The following is an 18,585-nucleotide window of genomic DNA, read 5'->3' on the forward strand; positions in this document are numbered from 1 at the left end:
ATAAAAGTCTGCGAGGGTGAGTTGCGAAGAAGAGTGGTTTGATGCACGGCCCCTTCTCGGGCGTGCAAATTATGTATTCCCAATTCGAAACAGGTGCAGGTCGGTACAGGCCTGGCGCAATACCTTCCATAAACGACAATTTTGCGCAGCACGTAGCAGCATGTCGGCGTGGTTTACGGCATTCCACTCTCATGTGGCAAGACATACGTTGGCCAGACAGGGCGATGCGTCAATGAGCGACTCGGGGAACATGCGCAAAAAGTAAACAAAAATGTAGATAGAGGAGCGCACCTTGTTGCGCATATAAACTCTTGCAGCAATTGTGAGGCGCGACTTGATTGGACGTTAATGCTTGGCAAAAGCAAGAATGAGCATGCGCAGCTTGCCTTAGAGGCCTACCACATAAAAAGACAAGGCAATAATTGCATCAGTGTCATCTTTTTCCCTGCACCCATCAGAATTTGAATTCCTACATTTATGTATGCGATAAGTTGGCAGGTGTCAGTAATGTATTCTCTGCGCCTGCGCGGTTGTGTGGCCTAGGTATTCATATGCATCGACGACGAAGAAATAAAGAAGTTGTTAGTCAGCGCCAGTGTGTGTCGTGTCTTCCTTTTGTGGTTCGTCTTAGGTGTTTGTGCTGCAACGTTAAGTTCAGAATGTAGCAGGATTTCCTTCATGGTGCAGTTTGGCACAATTGGCGCAGCACTTCCATCACTGAAATCATTGAGCTTACTTGTCCCTAATGCAAGAGCTAGGATTGACTCTGATTGTTGAATAAGTAGCCTGTGATTGTTTGCGATCCTGGGAAGTACTGTTGTCAGGGTGATTTCTGCGTTTGGTCTGTTGGTGTGCAAATCGTTTATGAGCATTTTCATGGCCTTATTTGTGTTTTCACAGGTGTCATGGTTAAGGTCTTTAGTCCCGCAGTGAATTATAACATGTGTGATGTGCTGTGGTGCTGCGGCAACGAGGTCTCCGATGGTGTCTGTCATGGCGCCACTCTTGTGGTTGGCCTGGTGGGAATTGTACGTGAATGCACTTGTAGTGACTGTCGCCAATTAATGCTACGTGTGCCAAGGAAAGCAGAGGGTGCTCACCTTGTTCCTTCACCTTCCGTCGGTAGGAAAACGGGGAAGGCGGGAGATGGAAATTCAAGACGACAAGCAAAACGAGAACAAGGTAAAAGCAGGAGCCAATAATTCGACAAGTGGACTTGTCTTCTTCAAGGTGACATATGCTTTCCTCGCCACAGTACCTATATGTAGGCTTCTTGTAAAGGGGAGAGGGGGTAAGGTGGGTGGGCAAGGCAACGACCGAGGGTGTGTTAGCTGCGAGAGTGTACAATTGAAAATAAAGGCGTGCTATTTAACATCAGTGAGGGAACGTATGGTAGCGCCGTGTGTCAGCCGACCGCGTTATTATTATTTTTTTTTTCTTGAAGGGGACCTGGATAGAGGAGGGGGGTCATCTCTCTGAAAGAGAGAATAAAATAAACGGCAGAAAGAGGTGCTCGTCCCCCAAAAACTGTTTAAATTAAATTTACTAAAATGGATTTAGTATATTGACACATGTACTTATCTTTATCGGGCGACCACGTTTCGCCGCCTAACAAATGTTATCGCACAGCGCGGGACGCGCCTGCATGTATCCGAAGTTTCTGGAAAGTTATCGATGCTTCTATCCGCTTTCTGTTGTCGCCAAACCTTATGTTATCTGATTTCATCGCCTGACGCGAATGGTGTAGAACTTTGTGGAAGGCACGCGGGTCCCAACGATTAGTCTGGAACATTCGACGATTGATGCATAAAAGCCAACGCGCTTGACCCGTTGATCAGATTTTCGACGATCGCCGACCGTGTTCGCCACTATCGTTGTGCTATAAGTGTAGCCTGTCTTGTGGGCACAGGTTCGCCCAATAAAAGTTAGTTTTGTCGTTCACAGTATTGCTACTGTGTTCTTCAACGTCACCACCACGTGACAATATAGATAAAAGAAGAAAAAGAGAGAAAAAGAAAGGGGGGAAGGAAAAATAACACTAAGCAATCCAATGAAAAATAACTAAGTGATGTTGCCTATAGCTTGAAATTTAGCATAGCTAATAGATTCTAAAGCGCCCTTTGAAACAGTTGTGCCTATTTGTTGCAATGTCTTGTACTTATGGGTGAGGTATGATTTTATGTATCATGTCTCGTGCGGAACAGAAATTTGACTGTAGGACGTAGAGTTTAAGTTCATTAAAGTTATGACCTGGTTGGTTGAAATGCTAGTCTATGGCTTTGGGAAGTTTTTTAGCAGTGTCTGCACAATGTCCGTTTAACCTGAGATTTATTGATTGTCCTGTTTCACCAATATATTGTTTCTTACAGAAGGAACATTCAAGTAGATAAATCGCATCAAAACTACCGTATTCACTCAAATCTAAAGCGCACTTTTTTCCGATAGAATGGGTCCAAAAATTGTGTGTACGTTAGAATCTAGTACGACCCTAAACCTGCGTTACCATATCGCCATTGACATGTCAAAATGGGCGCCTCGCAAGCGCTTCGATCCTAGCTGCCGTAGCTTCCTCCATGTGCTGTAGTATGTGTGCTAAAGCAATGCCTCCTTTGGCTTAGGTCTCCCGTTTTCTGTGTTTGCTCTATCAGTATAGAAGTGCCGACTGCAAAGACACGCCGCGTTCATCATGACTCCATAAAGGTACCCTGAAACGATTTTGACGATTTTGTACAAGCGCACTGAGTCATAATAGTAGGTCCTTCCGATCATTAATTGATGCATCAAAGTGCTCCGCGTAAAGCATGTAATTTATTATAGGGTTTTAAAAATGTACCTTGCTGCCAATCGCAGCACACAACTTGGCTGAATTTTCAGCGGCCCCTAGCTGTTTGACGTAAATTACTCTAATGATGCTAGTAGGGCAAGCTATCCGATTGGCTGCCCAGGGCGCGTCATTGATATTTTTGCAACATTATGGTGAACAAATGTTGTTCGTAATAGTTGGAATGTGAGTTAATTTGTTTCTATAAAAATAAAGTAACATAAAGAGAATGCACAAGGACAATTTCTCACAACACTTAAGCACTTCCGGCACAAAGCAAGTGTCGGCTGCTTGTGTTACAATGTGCTCCATGTTGACAAGAGTTCCATGGTCAGCGCTGGCGATGGATGCTGCGGCCAAGGACACTGGTGAGATTGCACATGTGGCCGGCTCACCAATGGTGAAACCGGCGGTCAACAAGATGGTGACAAAGGGCGGTACCTGCAGTCATTGCAGTGATGCCCGTTCCTCCGCACAGTGCCTGTTCTCCCAAGCACAATGCTTCACGTGCGGTAAAATCGGGCATCTTCCATGGATATGCCAAGGAGGCATCACATGCTCATCACACCTCTTACCACCTGGTTTGTTTGTTCAACACAAACAAGATATGTCCAGGCTCAATGTGTACGGGCAGCCACCGCTAATAACAGGTTCATGCCTGGTTGGGGCTCTACCGCCGTCCATTCGCGTCGCGCACACATGCGATCAGATTACACAAGGTTCGGTCACAGACAGCGGATGGAAGCATTGATAACATTCCAGAAACTTCCGATACATGCAGGCGGGTCCTGCGCTGTGCGATAACATTTGTTAGGTGGTGAAACATGTCGCCCGATAAAGACAAACAAATATACATGTCAATATTTAAGAAATCACTTGACTCCAGACAAGTGCCACGAATTTCAACAGTTGCCAATGTCATTCCTATCTTCAAATCAGGCAAGAAAGAAATTATTTCTAATTGTAGATCAATTTCATTATTATCTACGTGCTGTAAACTTCTGGAGCATATAATTCACAAGCACGTGATTCAATACTTCACTAATAACGATATCCTTTCACAGCATCAACATGGTTTCCATAGTAGTTTTTCCACTGTTACACAGTTGAGTGAATTCACGCACAATATTGCCTCATCACAACCGTGAACAGGTTAACGCTATTGTTATTGATTACCCAAAAGCTTTCTATAAAGTATGCCACAGAAAGCTTGTCCTTAAACTTCGCACCTTTTTTTACAAGCTCCTATGCTGATAAATTACTTGGCTGGATTACACATTATTTGCACCTTAGGACTCAGTTTGTTAGCTACAATCGCCAGCAGTCATCAACAGTTCACATTTCCTCGGGCATCCCACAGAGTTGTGTTTTGGAACCCCTGTTATTTATATATTATATTAATGATGTCATCCAACTTGTTACTAACACTCGAGTTAAGCTTCATCTCTATGATCCTGACTGCATTTTGTATTGTAATGTCTGTAGTGTCCCTGATCATGTTTTTCTAAATGATGTGTGCTCTTTTTTTTTACAACTGAAGCAGAACCTGGCGAATGGAGATTAATTTTAAGAAAGCAGTGACAATGACATTCACTAATAAGCAACAACCCTTGCAATTTAAGTATGGCAAAGTGGAACACACACTAGAAAGAGTTGAGGAATTTAAGTACCTTGGTGTTGTATTCTCTTCTAACTACTAAAGTGGCACAAACATATTGACCTTATTTCCACAAAATCCTTTTAAAAAATAGGGTACTTAAGAAGTACTTTAAAGGGTATGACCAAAGAATGCAAGCTAACAGCCTATAAATCACCTCATCTTGTACATGACACCTCATCTTATACATGACAAAGATAAAACTCGGGTCCATGCAGCAGAAAGCTATCAGATTCATTTCTAACCATTACGACTGCAACTTTTTACCTTCAGAGCATTACCATGTCTTATCAGTGAATTGCTCAGAACATTGATGATGGTGCGATCGGCTTATCATGTTACGTAATACTGTGTATAAATCCGTTTGTACAGCTGCCCCTATTTCTTTCACTGGTCATTCTACACCTGTGAGCTCCCCTCCCCGGTCTGATCACCATTTCTGGTCTTTGTCTTGAATGTCACGAGTATTCTGTTGTCCCATGCACAGTTCACACTTGGACAGTTCTCTGCAACAACTTCCCCATACACAGTTTGTAAAGCAAGTGTTTAAACGTGTGTCTGCATGTTTCCTTTTTCTTGTTTTATGTAACCGCTCCTGCAATGTCTCAAACCTGTGGCAGCAGTATCTGTAAATAAATTAAAAAAAAAAAAAAGCTATGCGGTTTCCCAAAAATAGACTTTCTCACAATTGTTTTTCAACTTTGGTGCCCATCCTTAAAAAGTGCCTTAAGCTACCTAAGTACCACAATCCTGGACGTGTTTTTGGCTACTACCAGTTGATTAAGGGGGGATGTGGTAATTAAAAGTTATCCTTACTTATTTATGAACCAAACTTGATAAAAACTGGTATGCTTATTTAGTTGCTTCTCCTGATTCTAAAAACGCAGTTATCTTTTCTGTAGGTTCATTATTCCGTTACATAATTAAGAAAACAATGTCTTTTACAATGTCTTTTGTTCTTACTACAATAGACAAATAACCGCTGCACAAAAATAGACAAATGACATATGGACCAAAAGCAGAAAGCACAAGCTTCCCAACATAGGAAGAACTTTTATGATTGGATCAATATTTCCTACTTTATAGTGCACTGAACTCCATTGTTTTGAACATGGCCATGCATTAGTCACACAAAAGACAAATTTAAAAAACTTTAAACAAAGGAACTTGAAAAACTGCTTCCTATGTTGGGTGCTACAAACATCTAGCTTCATGCTACAAAAAGAAAATTAATATTATATCTATGATAGCTACGGATATGTCACAGTAAATGTCTTGCTGGGTGTGCAAAATTAGTATTTCGAGAAAATCAAGAAAACAAATAAATGTCACATTTCATTGTGAAGAGTCACAAATGTGTGCACATACACATTCCCAAAACATTAGTAGGCTCCTGGGGCATAGTCAGTTTGGGCATTAGTACCTCTGTGGTGCTTTTTGAATAAGCACTGCACATTTTCTGCCAATGCACGCTTGTGTTCAGATGCAGCTAATCGGCGCCGGTCTTTTTCCTACACGCGCTGCATACACTTTTGGCCAGTGTTCATCGAGAGTTCTTGCAAAATGCTTGCCGAGGTTCTTCTGCAGCCAGCATTGAATTTCATTACTGCTTCCGCCACTGCAGCCTCAATGCGGAAGAGTGATGCGTGCCGCTCCTTCGGTGCGAGCGCCCATATTAGCGAGTGCAGGCTTTCGTTGTTCTGTTTTGCCTCGCCGGCAACGAGCTATCGTGACAATATGATAATAGAGTGAACGCACAATATGCTTGGTTGCGAGTCCGAGGGGCCGATGTGCGAAATGCCTAGCCGCAGATACAAGGAGCCGACACGCGATTTGCTTAATCGCGTAGTTCGAGGTGCCAATCTATCTACACTCCGTCTTCGGAGGAAGCAGAAGAAGCAGCGATAGCTCTCGCACTCCTACAACCAAACGTCACCAAGATCGTCACGGACTCACAAGCTGCATACAAGAACTACAGATCTGGCTGGGTGTCCCTTGCAGCACTAAAAATTCTTGGTAAAGCTACGCCTCCTAAACAAGCGATCGAATTAGTTTGGGTCCCGGCTCACTCCTCAGTTGAGGGCAATGAATATGCTCATCAACAGGCCCGAGCGCTAAACTCCCGGGCCAACGAGGAGGAGGCAAGGGGATGGCAACCCATCACAAATTATAGAGATATAGTCAAATATTACAGGGACGGCAGGAAGACATTCCCGCACCCCCACCACTCCTTGACCAGAGCCGAACAAACAATATACAGGCAAATCCAGGCAGGATCCTTTCCCCACCCCTGCCTCCAGAACAAGATATACCCAGAGAGATATAAGAACACATGTCCTCACTGCAATGCATTAGGAACCCTTCGGCACGTCATAGGAGAGTGCAATTTTTCCATACACCACCCCCCACCTATACCCATAACTAACCCCCCTGCTATCCCCACCCTTTACGAGCGATGGGAGATCATGCTGTCCAGCCCCGCCCTGGAAGACCAGCTCCGACTGATCCACAGGGGCCAGGCGGCCCTGGAAGCATATGGAGCCCGCGAAGAGGGAGCCACCCCATCAGACGCTTAACGCGTTTCATTTCATAATGGACCAGTAAAGTTGTTTCTCTCTCTCTCTCTCTCGAGGTGCCAACGCGCGAAGTACCTAGCCGCGCAGTCCGAGGTGCCGACGCGCGAAATGCCCAGTCGCGGGCTCGAGGAGTCGACACTCGATGTGCTTATTCAGGCAGTCCAACGTGCCGACGCGCGAAATTGTTAGCTGCGGGCTCGAGGAGTTGAGACTCGATGCACTTATTCGCGCAGTCTAAGGTGACGACGACGCGCAATATGCCTAGTCGCAGGCTCGAGGAGTCGACACTCGGTGTGCTTACTCGCGCAGTCGGCGCCGATGCATGAAATGCTTAGGTGAGGGTCTGAGAAGTCCGCGCGCGATGTGCATGGTCGCCTAGTCGGAGACTCCCTATGTGCGAAATGTTTAGCCGCGTGCCCGAGGATTGCGTGCGCGATGTGCTTCGTCACGAATTCCGAAACACCGAGTGCTGAAAGGCTTAGCCGCATGTCCGAGGATTCCGCGCGTGAATCTTGGTCGCGAAGTCCGCGTCGCTGATGCTCAGAATGCTTGGCCGCGAGTCTGAAACCTGCATAAGCGTAGGGATTGGCCACGCTACTGCGATGTCCGCGTAGTGCCTGTTTTGACAAGTCGAGATTACGGCGAGTAGAGACGTCCAGACTCGCGAGGTGCAAAGAGCCGAGCAGACGACGCGAGCGCTGGACCAATGGCGAACCGCGCTGGAGTCATGTGGCGGGCGCGGCCAATCGCAGACTCCGGCATGACCTTCAATCATTTGCTTTTTGAGCGCTTATTTCTGTATGGAGGAGATCGCTGAAGCGGCAAATTTGAAGACAGAGAAATGCGCTTTCCAACGAGACCAAGATGGCGGCGCTCGGTCGCGTCATTCCGGAGATATTGCGGCTTGAAAAACGCTGTTCTTTCTTGATTTCCGCGAGATTTTTCGCCACCTTGGCTGATAAAACGAATTTTTAGAGCACTTCTAAGTGGTTTACAGTGATGATATTTGGGTATCAGATAGAAAAAGGGTTATAGAAACTGAAAATGTGATTTTTAAAACATCGATTTTTTGGCAATTTTTTGCGATGCAAAAGCCGTGTCGCCCTTTAAAAGCACAAAGCAGTCTGCACCAAAAGCTCCCCCAATTCACGTGGCAATATTTGACTGGCCTCGCGTGGAATTGTGTTGCTGGCAAGGTCACCCCTTGCTTGATGCAGCAGCAGCAAAAGACAGTACCTCGTTGAGGGGCAGGCATGCCTGGGCAGCAATCTCCTGGAAGGAGAGGCGGCTGCCTGGCCGCTGGAAGGCCATCTCCATGAGGCACAGCAGGCACATCTTCTGGCGCAGGGACAGCTCACAGGCCGCAAGGTCCGGCTATAGGAACAAGAACACATTTGAGAGGCACTCTTGACATGGCAGGGAAGGCATGCAGCCATGCCAGTAATGCATCAAAAACACACAAGGAAAACTTGCCAGCACACCCCCTTAACTGCAAAAACTTCCTCAGGGCAACCAAGGGAATGCAGCAGCAGTGTCTTTTCCTCAGGATGAGCAAATTCTTCGGCTGCACAGCTTGGCCCTCGTGCACAAGTCTGATACAGCTTAGACCACTTATAGTTAGAGGTGTGCAAATATCAAAATTTTTGAATTCGTATTCGATACGAATAATTAGCATCAAATATCAAATAAGCACATGCATTTATCAGAAAGTTTTTTTTATCTTAACATGTGTGTGTATCAGGAATGCGGTGTATGCCCAGACCTTATCACAACAGCACGAACACACTCAGTGTTGTTGACTATTATCGCGCTCTTGCCTACATAACGACCTGACAATAAACCCTGGGTACATTCTTGTTCCTGCCATCATGTAGTGCTTCAATCTTTTGCAAGACGCACATCGCTAACAATGCAGTGTCTCCTTGTCTGACCCCTTCTTTGTTCTCGCCAACCTGTGATTTATTATACTGCATCAATTTCCCATAAGCTCAGAGGCCCTGTACCAGTCGTCACTCATTTGCTGTCAAGAAATAAGCTCAGCAGTGGGGTTGGAACCTGCAAAAGAGTTCCCGCTCGCTATTCCCAAACCCGTGCCCCATGCTGCTGAGAGAGGGCGTGGGTATGTTGGTTATTCACTGTAACGCAAGTAACATAGCGCAGTAAGGACAAGAGGCAAGTCGAAACAGGACATACACCCATCCAAATCTGCAGAGAAGATGAAGGTACACAGCCACACACAGACTGTGTTAAGAATTCAAGTTCCTTCTCAGATAAAGCCACTGACAGCCAACTGACGCAATCATCTCCTGCCCGTGTGATCTCGGTAGCTTCTACAATTTCCCTGCTTAAGCTATTACAATGGCGATACACGACAACAGTCTGATCAAAAAGAGGATGGCAACGTGGCTGCACATCACATTTTTTACAATGGGCTGCCAGCTGACAGTCTGTAGTAATTGCTGACTTTATTGTTGTGCTCTTGAATGCACAACAATAAAGTTGTGCATTCAAGAGCACAACTTTATTCAAGAGCAAGAGCAATAAAGACTGGCAGGTGCTTGAATGTGCAGACACACATTCAAGCACCTGCCAGTCTGACCAAAGTACTGTCTTCTACAAGAAAGCGGAATTCTGTAAACACTCTTGTCCTGTCTCAACTTGTCTGCTGTCCTTACTGCACTATGTTACTTGAGTCACGATGCTACTGAGGCTGGCTTTTCTGCATAGTTTATATGTCCAGCGGATAAGCAGGTTCTACAAGCAAAATTTCACCAGCAGCATCGAATTATCACAAAATTCAGCACAATATCAGACACACCTTTCTTAGATTAGATATAAATAAACGCTAAGAACCATGCTTGCTCCCACACAGCCAGCAATATATTCGATCTGTATCGAATATTCGTATCCAATCAAATAATCAAAAATATTCGAATACATAGTTTTCAAATAGAATACGAATATTAAAAATACCGACATGTTCGCACAGGGCAAAAGAGCAGCACTGAAGGAAGAACACAACACAAGCGCTGTGTTGTGTTCTTCCTTCAGTCCTCGTCTTTTGTGCTGTGAAAACATATCGATATTGAATCACCAACTCGCCCAAGCTTCCACATCATCAAATTAAACGTACAATATTCTAAAATATTCACAATTTTTGAATACTCGCGCACCCTTACTTATAACGTACTGTTTGTACTGCAGAACTGGCTACAACGTGACCTTTTTTTGACTTCCATTTAGTCTCCCATAGAACTCCATATACAGTAAAACCTCATTATAATGAAGTTGAAGGGGGGTCATAAAAGAGAGAGAGAGAGAGAGAATGAAGAGGAAACGCAGGGAGGTTAACCAGATATGAGTCTCCGGTTTGCTACCCTGCACTGGGGATGGGGGATAGGGGTTAGAAAGAGGGGTCATAAATACTTTGTTATAACCATTAGCTCGTTATAGCCACTATCCATTTCTAACCCCAATTAGCAAGCAAGAGAGGATCTACTCGCCACCAAATCTCACAGCAGCCCACCACTTGAAAAAGAAAATGGCTGCCGCACGGAAAAAAAACAAGTGAGAAAAGGAAAGCAAGGAATTGCTACTTTATTTACACCAAACGGCTCATCACTGATCGATCAAGAGCAGACCAGCTGGCAGCTGACTTCACAGAAAAGTCTTTGATAGAGTTTTGCCGCATCTTCTTCAGGCGAATGATGACTTTTTCAGCTACAGGCACTATTTTGAGTCTGTCCTTGCCGTCATCGTGAGCGGCAAAGAAGTGGCGCAGCAGGTCTGCTGCATACAGCGCTTGTGTGAGCGTCGGTACGGCGGGCTTGCCAATACAGTGGAACCCCGGTTATACGTCCCCCGGTTTCACGACAACCCGGGTTTTACGGGATTAGCGCAGTCCTGGCAAAGTCCCCATAGAAACAATGCATTAAAAACCCCAGTTATCCGATGCAATTTTGCGTTTTGGGGAGCAACGTGACGCACGATCAACCAAAAGCGGACAGTTTTGTCGCTCGGTAATAAGCTGAATATTATCGAGGAAGTGAAAAAGCGGGATGGAACCACGAAATCCAGCATTGCCCGGGACCGTAAGATACCAAATCTTCGCTTAACACGATCCTGGCAAACAAAGCAATGATATTGCAGAATGCCAACAAGTTCGGGCTCAAGCGGAAAGCGGCAAAAGAAGGACAGCATGAGAAGTTAGAAAAAGTTGTAGACAAGTGGCTGTATCAAGCACGGAGCTCTGCGATCAACGTTGACGCCGCCATTCTAAAAGAAAAGGCAGACTTTGTAGCATTGTGTCTGGGCATCGACGACTTTCAGAGCGAACAGGTGGCTGGATCGCTTTAAAAAATGAAACAGGATTGTGTACAGCCATTCCTGCGACAAAAGCACTTCCATGGATGTTTCGACGATGAACAAGTGGATGGAGTCGCTGCCAGAGATTATTGCTGCATACAAGCCCTGCGACGTTTTCAACGCCGATGAGAGGGGTATTTTTTACCATATGCAGCCCGAGCAAACCCTTGCATTTAAGGGTGACAGCTGTCATGGTGGCAAGCGTAGTAAAGAGTGTGTGACGGCACTACCGTATTTACACGATTGTAAGTCGACCCCCCCATATCGCGTGACAGGGAAAAAAGAAGAAGAAAGAGTTAAAATTAAACTTAAATTATGGGGTTTAACGTGCCAAAACCACTTGCTGATTATGAGGCACGCCGTAGTGGAGGACTCCAGAAATGTCGCCCACCTGGGGTTCTTTAACGTGCACCTAAATCTAAGTACACGGGTGCTTTCGCATTTCGCCCCCATCAAAATGCGGCCGCCGTGGCCGGGATTCGATCCCGCGACCTCGTGCTCAGCAGCCCAACACCATAGCCACTGAGCAACCACGGCGGGTAGAAGAAAGAGTATACCAGAGGGCACATTCGATAATGCAAACTTATTAGTAGCTGACATGGTCACTGGACTACTCGTCTTAACTAGTGCTGCCAACGTCAGTGCTACTACAGTCCCACAGCGCATCGTCGTCCAGCGAAATTCCACATTCGGCAAACGACCGAACCACATCTTGTGGAACAGCAGCACATGCCGAATGCACCCAACCACACGCAGCCGTCAAGGAGGCTCTCTTGACAGGTTCGGCTGGCGTAAGTTCGCGGTCTTCTGTCGCCAGCCACTCGTACTCACAGCGGAGCAGGTCCCTAAAGGGCGAAAATCCAGGCTTGTTTCATGACCATGTCGCACTTCACTGACAGGGACCGATCACGCATTTCAGCGACATACACTGCAAGCTTAGCCTACAGCTCCTGAAAGCGTCCAGACTTCGGCACGTGGGAAATTCTTCGCTTGCCATCAGAGGTGAAAATTTAGCTTCGCAGCAGTCGCACCACCCATTCAGAAACATCGAACTTGCGGCCCGCTGCTCAGTGATCTGTTTCTTCAGCATAAAGGATGGCAGCCCTCTTGAATGCAGCTGTGAATGCGCACCAAATGTTTAGTGGGCCTGGAGCACTCATGACGACCGAGGAAGCATGGAAATAGCACGTATCCGGAAATCAAGTCAAACGCGTCAAACTACAGCGAAAGAATAACACGTGAGCGGTGTCTGCTCTTCCATGAACTATCGATACTCGCCACAAGCGCTGCCGTTCTGAGGGTGCCACCACAAATGGAACAGCGGCACTTCCATCAACTGTCGACCCCCCCCCCTCCCCCCATGAGTGTTGTCAACACCTGTAAAAACTCTAAAAAATGTTGAAAAAACATTCCGGAAAGCGAACACACGCGCAGGATAGTGAAAAGCTATGGGTAGGGCCACAGAGCAAACATAACATTGTAACTACATTGTAGTTCTACCGATATCTCATTGGTCTCGCCTTTTTCGCGGTGTTTGGTTTGGCATGTTTTGGTTTTGATTGTAAGTCGACCTCCCAACTCCATATTTTCAAATTAAACAAAATATGTTGACGTACAATTGTGTAAATACGGTACGTGGAATTTTGGAACCAGATTTTTGAGAAAGGCGCAGAAACACATCAGGAAAGCGAAAATTAAAAGATTGAAAATTCGATTTCTGGGCTGATTTTCTGTCCGGAAAATCCGGGTCCTCCCTCAAAGCACAATGATAATGGCGAACACAGTGGGCAATCGTCGAAATCTGATCAGCAGATCAAGTGCATTGGCTTCTACACATCAATCATCAAGGTACCAGAGTAACCGCTGCCGCCCATGTGCTTTCTGGAAAGTTCTACACCATTCGCGTCGCACAAACATGACATCAGATTACACAAGGTTTGGTGACAACAGACCCATCGATAACACTTAAGAAACGTCCGATACATGCGAGCGCGTCCTGCGCTGAGTGATAACATTTCTTAGGCGGTGAAAAACACTCAACCGAAAAAGATGAACAAGTCTATGTTTCAATGCCCCCCTCTCATAAAGCATCATCCCGATGGTACAAACAGACAGAAGAGCAAACCACAAAAGGACACTTATCAAAGAAACAAAGTCTAAAGTAACACCGTCCAAAAAAAGAATGTCCAAAGGTGAGCTACGCAATGTCCCAAATTTCATTAGCGCTGGTAGAATGGCTTAGGTTGCACGACGTGGACTATTTCAGGTCGTGAGCAGCGCCGCCGTGATAGCAAAATTTCTGGTACAACCTCATAGTCGATATGCCAATGTGTCGGATGATCTTGTAGGGTACAAAATAGCAGTATAAGAGCTTTCACTAGCAGTATAAGAGCTTTCAGTCCTTGTCGGCGTAATGGGGTCCAAACCCAAACACGGTCTCCGGGCTGGTACTCGATGTAGCGTCATCGGAGATTATAGTGTTGGCTGTCGGTTCTCTGCTGGTTCTTGATCGGCAGGCGGGCAAGCTGTCGGGCTTCTTCGGCGTGCTACAGATAGGTGGCGATGTCAAGATTCTCTCCCCCGTTAACTCTTTCAGTACGGCGCCATAGGCCATCGGACACAGAGTTCCGATGACTTTGAATCTCCCGCAAAATTTTAAACCGCCGCGCTACAGACAACTAGCTCCATCTGGAGGATTCATTTAGAACTCCTCTTTCAGTTCCGTTTTTGTTTTTTTGTTGTCTGCGTGCGGAGGCCCCGCCGCAAGTGAAATTTGAACCGAAGGTGGTTTCGAGTTCGGCGAGAATGGCATCCCGTCCGCGCCGCGCGCCGCGACAACTGACTCCTGTTCCAAGCACTTTCGCCGCTTCTGCTGCTGATTTTTGTGATCCAAGCAGCAGTGATAGCTCAAGCAACGATGCATGCGGGATCGTCAGATTTTAGCTCTGATGAAGACGCTCCAGCTCAAGTGCCCCGAACGTCAACAGGTGCTCGCAGGTAGGTTTCGTTTTTGGCTTCGCGCTGTAATTACACATAAACGTGGTTCAGATTTGACGAATGCAGTTTTATTTTTGTGTTTAGGGTCTCAACAACCTACGGCGGGGATATTTTGCCAAGTACACGGCGCCGTATCGAGTTTTCGCCCACGAGACAGCCCGGTGCCCATGTCGGAGCAGTACGGCGGAGCGATGCGCGTCGATTCTCAAGAGCGCTGGATTTTTTCCTCTTGTTTTTTACTACAGAGGTGATCAAGACTTTGTGTGAGAACACAAATAAATATGCCTGGATGCATATTTTGGACCGTCCGACATACTCTCGACGTGACGGCTCTTGGGAGGAAGTCACTCCACTGGAGATGCTCAGACTTATTGGGATAATCATCTACATGGGAGTTGTTGAAGTGCCACGACTGCACTTATACTGGCGTTCAACAGGAATATTCAGTAATCTTCTCCCGCGAAATATTATGCCAAGGGACCGTTTTTTCGCGTTGCTGTCATTCCTAAGTGTAGGGGACCCGGAGGACTTGGCAGCTGCAGCATCTGTTGGAAAGACTTGGAGGGTGTCCTGGCTTCTGGATCACATAAATCAAGAATCTGCAAATTTGTTTCAACCACAGCGCGACCTCGCCGTTGACGAACGTATGGTGAAATCGAAGGCTCGATCAGGTATAAGGCAATACATCCGAGACAAGGTGACGAAATTTGGATATAAACTCTGGGTGCTGGCAGATTCAAGAACTGGATACACCCTTCAATTTTCGGTGTATACTGGCAAGCGTGAGGCACCAGGACCGCATGGCTTAGCCTTTGACGTCGTGACCAAGCTTTGTACGAAGTACCTTGATCAAGGCTACAGAGTTTATATGGACAACTTCTACACTTCCAAAAAACTTTTTGAACACCTCCTCGAGCACAAAACTCTTGCATGCGGAACAACACGCAAAGATCGTCGCTGTTTTCCAGTTGAATTGAAAGACTCATCATGGGAAAAAAGCGCAGAGCGTGGAGATGTCAGATGGATTCGTGACGGCAACATCCTTTACATGCAGTGGAAAGACCGGCGTGCTGTAAACTTGATGAGCACGATCCACACAGCAAATGAGCATGTGCCTGCCAAGAGAAGAGAGAAAAGGGGGCGCCAATGGGCTCTGAGAGTCATCCGAAAGCCACTCCTTGTCCACGAATACAATGCCGGGATGTTGGGCGTGGACAAATCAGACCAAATAATTGCCACATACAACGTCCTCAGAAAATGCGTACGTTGGTGGAAGACGCTCTTTTTTCACTGTGTGGATATCGCGTGCGTGAACAGTTTCATACTGTTCCAGCAGCACCGAAAAGAGAACCCAGCAGTTGGAGAACTTTCTCGAAGCACCTATTATGACCAGCTTGCATTTAGGGAAGAACTGATTGAGCAAATATTTGGCTATGATGAAGTCGCAGAAGGTCATGCTCCTTTCTCACCCCCCTTCTCGCCCTTGGACCCCATTCGGCACCAACCAAAAAGAATGAAGAAGAGGAGAAATTGCAAAATATGCTATCAAAAAACAAAGACACAGAACAGAACAAACGTCATGTGCTCCACTTGTGAAATATACCTTTGTTTCTTGCCCTCACGAGACTGCTTCACCGAGTGGCACAGCCGTCAGGGCTGCTAGATTGATGGGCCCCGATAAATGCAATACGTGGTGTATAGGATTGATATATATTGGAAGCATAGCTAAGGGGCCTAGTAACAGTTTGTATATTTCAGAATTCTCAAAATAATTTTCTGGCTAAGCACAGTCACTGATTTCTCTTTGTTTATACTTTCATGTGCACATTCTTTAGTTTATTTGACAAATAAAATGTGAACAATTCTAAATCTCACAGCACAGTCCTTGTTTATATAGAAAGCCACACCAATAAGCTACGATTTGCTGCATAGCAATGTTAAATGCGTTTCGTTGTTCAAGAGAAAAAAAAATTTTTCTGGAAGCACTCTAAATTAGCCACTTTTCTGCCGTAACGAAAGAGTTAACATGCGGCAGCTAGGCGTCGAGAGTCGTCGTCGGGTTCCTGCTGTAAACAAGCTTGAATAGCGTGATCTGTGTTGTTTCTTGTACCGCTGTGCAGTAAGTGATGGTTACGTATGGCAGGACGACAACCCAGGTCTTGTGTTCGACGGCAGATACATTGCTAGCATGTCGGCGAGGGCCTTATTCAGGCACTCCCTAAAACCATTCGTCTGTGGGTGATAGGCAGTTGCCCTCCTGTGTCATGTCTGACTGTGCTGCAGAATGGCTTGGGTGAGCTTCGCTGTAAAGGCCATTCCTCTTTCGGTGATGAGGACTTCTGAGACGCCACGTCGCAGCAGGGTGTTCTTAATGAATAATTTTGCCCTTTCAGCTGCGCTTCCTTTCAGCAGAGCTTTCGTTTCAGTGAAGCTGGTGAAGTAGTCTGTTGCCACGACGATCCACTTATTTCCGGATGTTGACATGCGAAAGGGTCCCAACAAATCCATCTCGATCTGCCAAAATGGTCGGCAAGGAGGTTCGATCGGCTGTACGAATCCCACTGGCCTTGTCGATGGTGTCTCGCATCGCTGACAGTCTTGGCATGTCTTGGCACAACAGGCGACATCAGCGGACAGGCGCTGCCAGTAATACTTTTCCTGTATCTTCGATAGCGTCTGGGAGAATCCAAAGTGCCCAGCAGACTGATCGTCATTTAGGGCGTGCAGTACTTCTGAATGTAGCGCTGAGGGAACAACAAGAAGGTGGTTAGTGCAGACTGGTGAGAAGTTCTCTTATATGAGTAGGTTGTTTTGAAGCGAGAACGAAGACAATCCTCGGTTAAATGCCCCAGGGACGTCGGTGTGCCCTTCCAAATACTCGACGAGGCTTTTTAACTCCAGGTCTGCTCGTTGCTGTTCAGCGAAGTCTTCCACGCTTACTATTCCAAGGAAGGCGCTGTCAGATTCGTCGTCTTATGGCGGCAGGTCGATGGGAGTGTGTGATAGGCAGTCGGCATCAGAGTGTTTTCGTCTGGACTTGTAGGTTACAGTGATGTCATATCCTTGCAGTCTGAGGCTCTACCACGCCAGCCGTCCTGAAGGATCCTTTAAATTCGTTAGCCAATACAACGCATGATGGTCACTGACAACTTTGAATGGCCTGCCATATAGGTAAGGGCAAAATTTTGCTGTAGCCCAAACAATGGCGAGGCATTCCTTTTCGGTCATAGAATAATCGCCTTCTGCTTTTGATAGCGACCAGCTAGTCGGACGCTAGCTTCGCCCAGTCGCTAGTCTGTCATAGTCCAGAGGAAAGACAGACTTAACGGCACCGAGATCTAGGCTACTGGCATCAGCATGGATTCCTGTATCGGCGTCCTCATCGAAGTGTGCAAGTACCGGTGGCAACTGCATGCGCCGTTTGAGTTCTTGAAATGCGTCGGTGTAATGTCCTGTGTCGGCTTCCAGTTTCAGTTTCCAATCGGTTACGTCAGGGCGCCACAGCGCAAAACGCTGTAAGTACACCTGCTGCATTTACCCTCGCTGGAATAAAGTCATTCTTTGTCTGGCCCCTGACTTGAGCAGTCTGGCTCTTCGCGCCCCGGCTGTTAGGCCTCATGCCGTAGGTCCTGTGTCCGGCCGCCCCGTAGAAACTACTACAGTTGGCCTGCGGCGCTTCCCACTTGGACTCGACATCACATTTAGTTAGATGTGTTAGCGGCTCCGCGATGCATGAAAAGTCCTTGACAAAGCACCTGTAGTAGGTACACATGCCAAGGAATCTACACACTGCCTTCTGGTCAATGGGCTGCTGGAACTTTGTGATGGCAGCAATCTTCTGCGGGTCGGGGCGGACTCCAGATTTGCTGACGACGTGTCCCAAGAAAAGTAGCTCGTCGTAAGCAATGCGGCACTTTTCCGGCTTCAGAGTGAGCCCTGATGACTTGATGGCCTCTAGTACTGTCACAAGCCATCTAAGGTGATCGTCAAAATTTCCGGCGAAGACAACAACGTCATCCAAGTAAACAGGACAGGTCTGCCACTTCAATACTCCCAACACCCTGTCCATGATGTGCTGGAACGTTGCAGGCGCTGAGAACAAACCGAATGGCCTTGACCTTGAATTTGTAGAGGCCGTCAGGCGTGATGAAGGCGGTCTTTTCGCAATC

At 46.5% G+C, this 18,585-nt stretch overlaps 2 protein-coding genes across 3 annotated transcripts in view; one reads left to right on the forward strand and one right to left on the reverse strand.

Moving 5' to 3' along the window:
- Positions 1-18,585, reverse strand: part of LOC126519177 (26S proteasome non-ATPase regulatory subunit 13-like) — a 146,657-nt gene that overhangs the window by 13,147 nt on the left and 114,925 nt on the right. For both annotated transcript variants that reach the window (XM_050168792.3, XM_055065158.2), the window contains one exon: positions 8,291-8,428. In XM_050168792.3, coding sequence (XP_050024749.1) covers positions 8,291-8,428 — 138 coding nt within the window. The remainder of the gene's footprint in view (positions 1-8,290; positions 8,429-18,585) is intronic.
- On the forward strand, positions 14,398-16,371 carry LOC140213711 (piggyBac transposable element-derived protein 4-like). The gene has a single exon (XM_072284968.1). It carries the CDS (start codon positions 14,706-14,708, stop codon positions 16,077-16,079), a length of 1,374 nt encoding a protein of 457 aa, XP_072141069.1. The 5' UTR covers positions 14,398-14,705; the 3' UTR covers positions 16,080-16,371.

Source organism: Dermacentor andersoni, chromosome 10, assembly GCF_023375885.2.
Source record: "Dermacentor andersoni chromosome 10, qqDerAnde1_hic_scaffold, whole genome shotgun sequence".
In the NCBI taxonomy this organism is placed as follows: Eukaryota; Metazoa; Arthropoda; class Arachnida; order Ixodida; family Ixodidae; genus Dermacentor; species Dermacentor andersoni.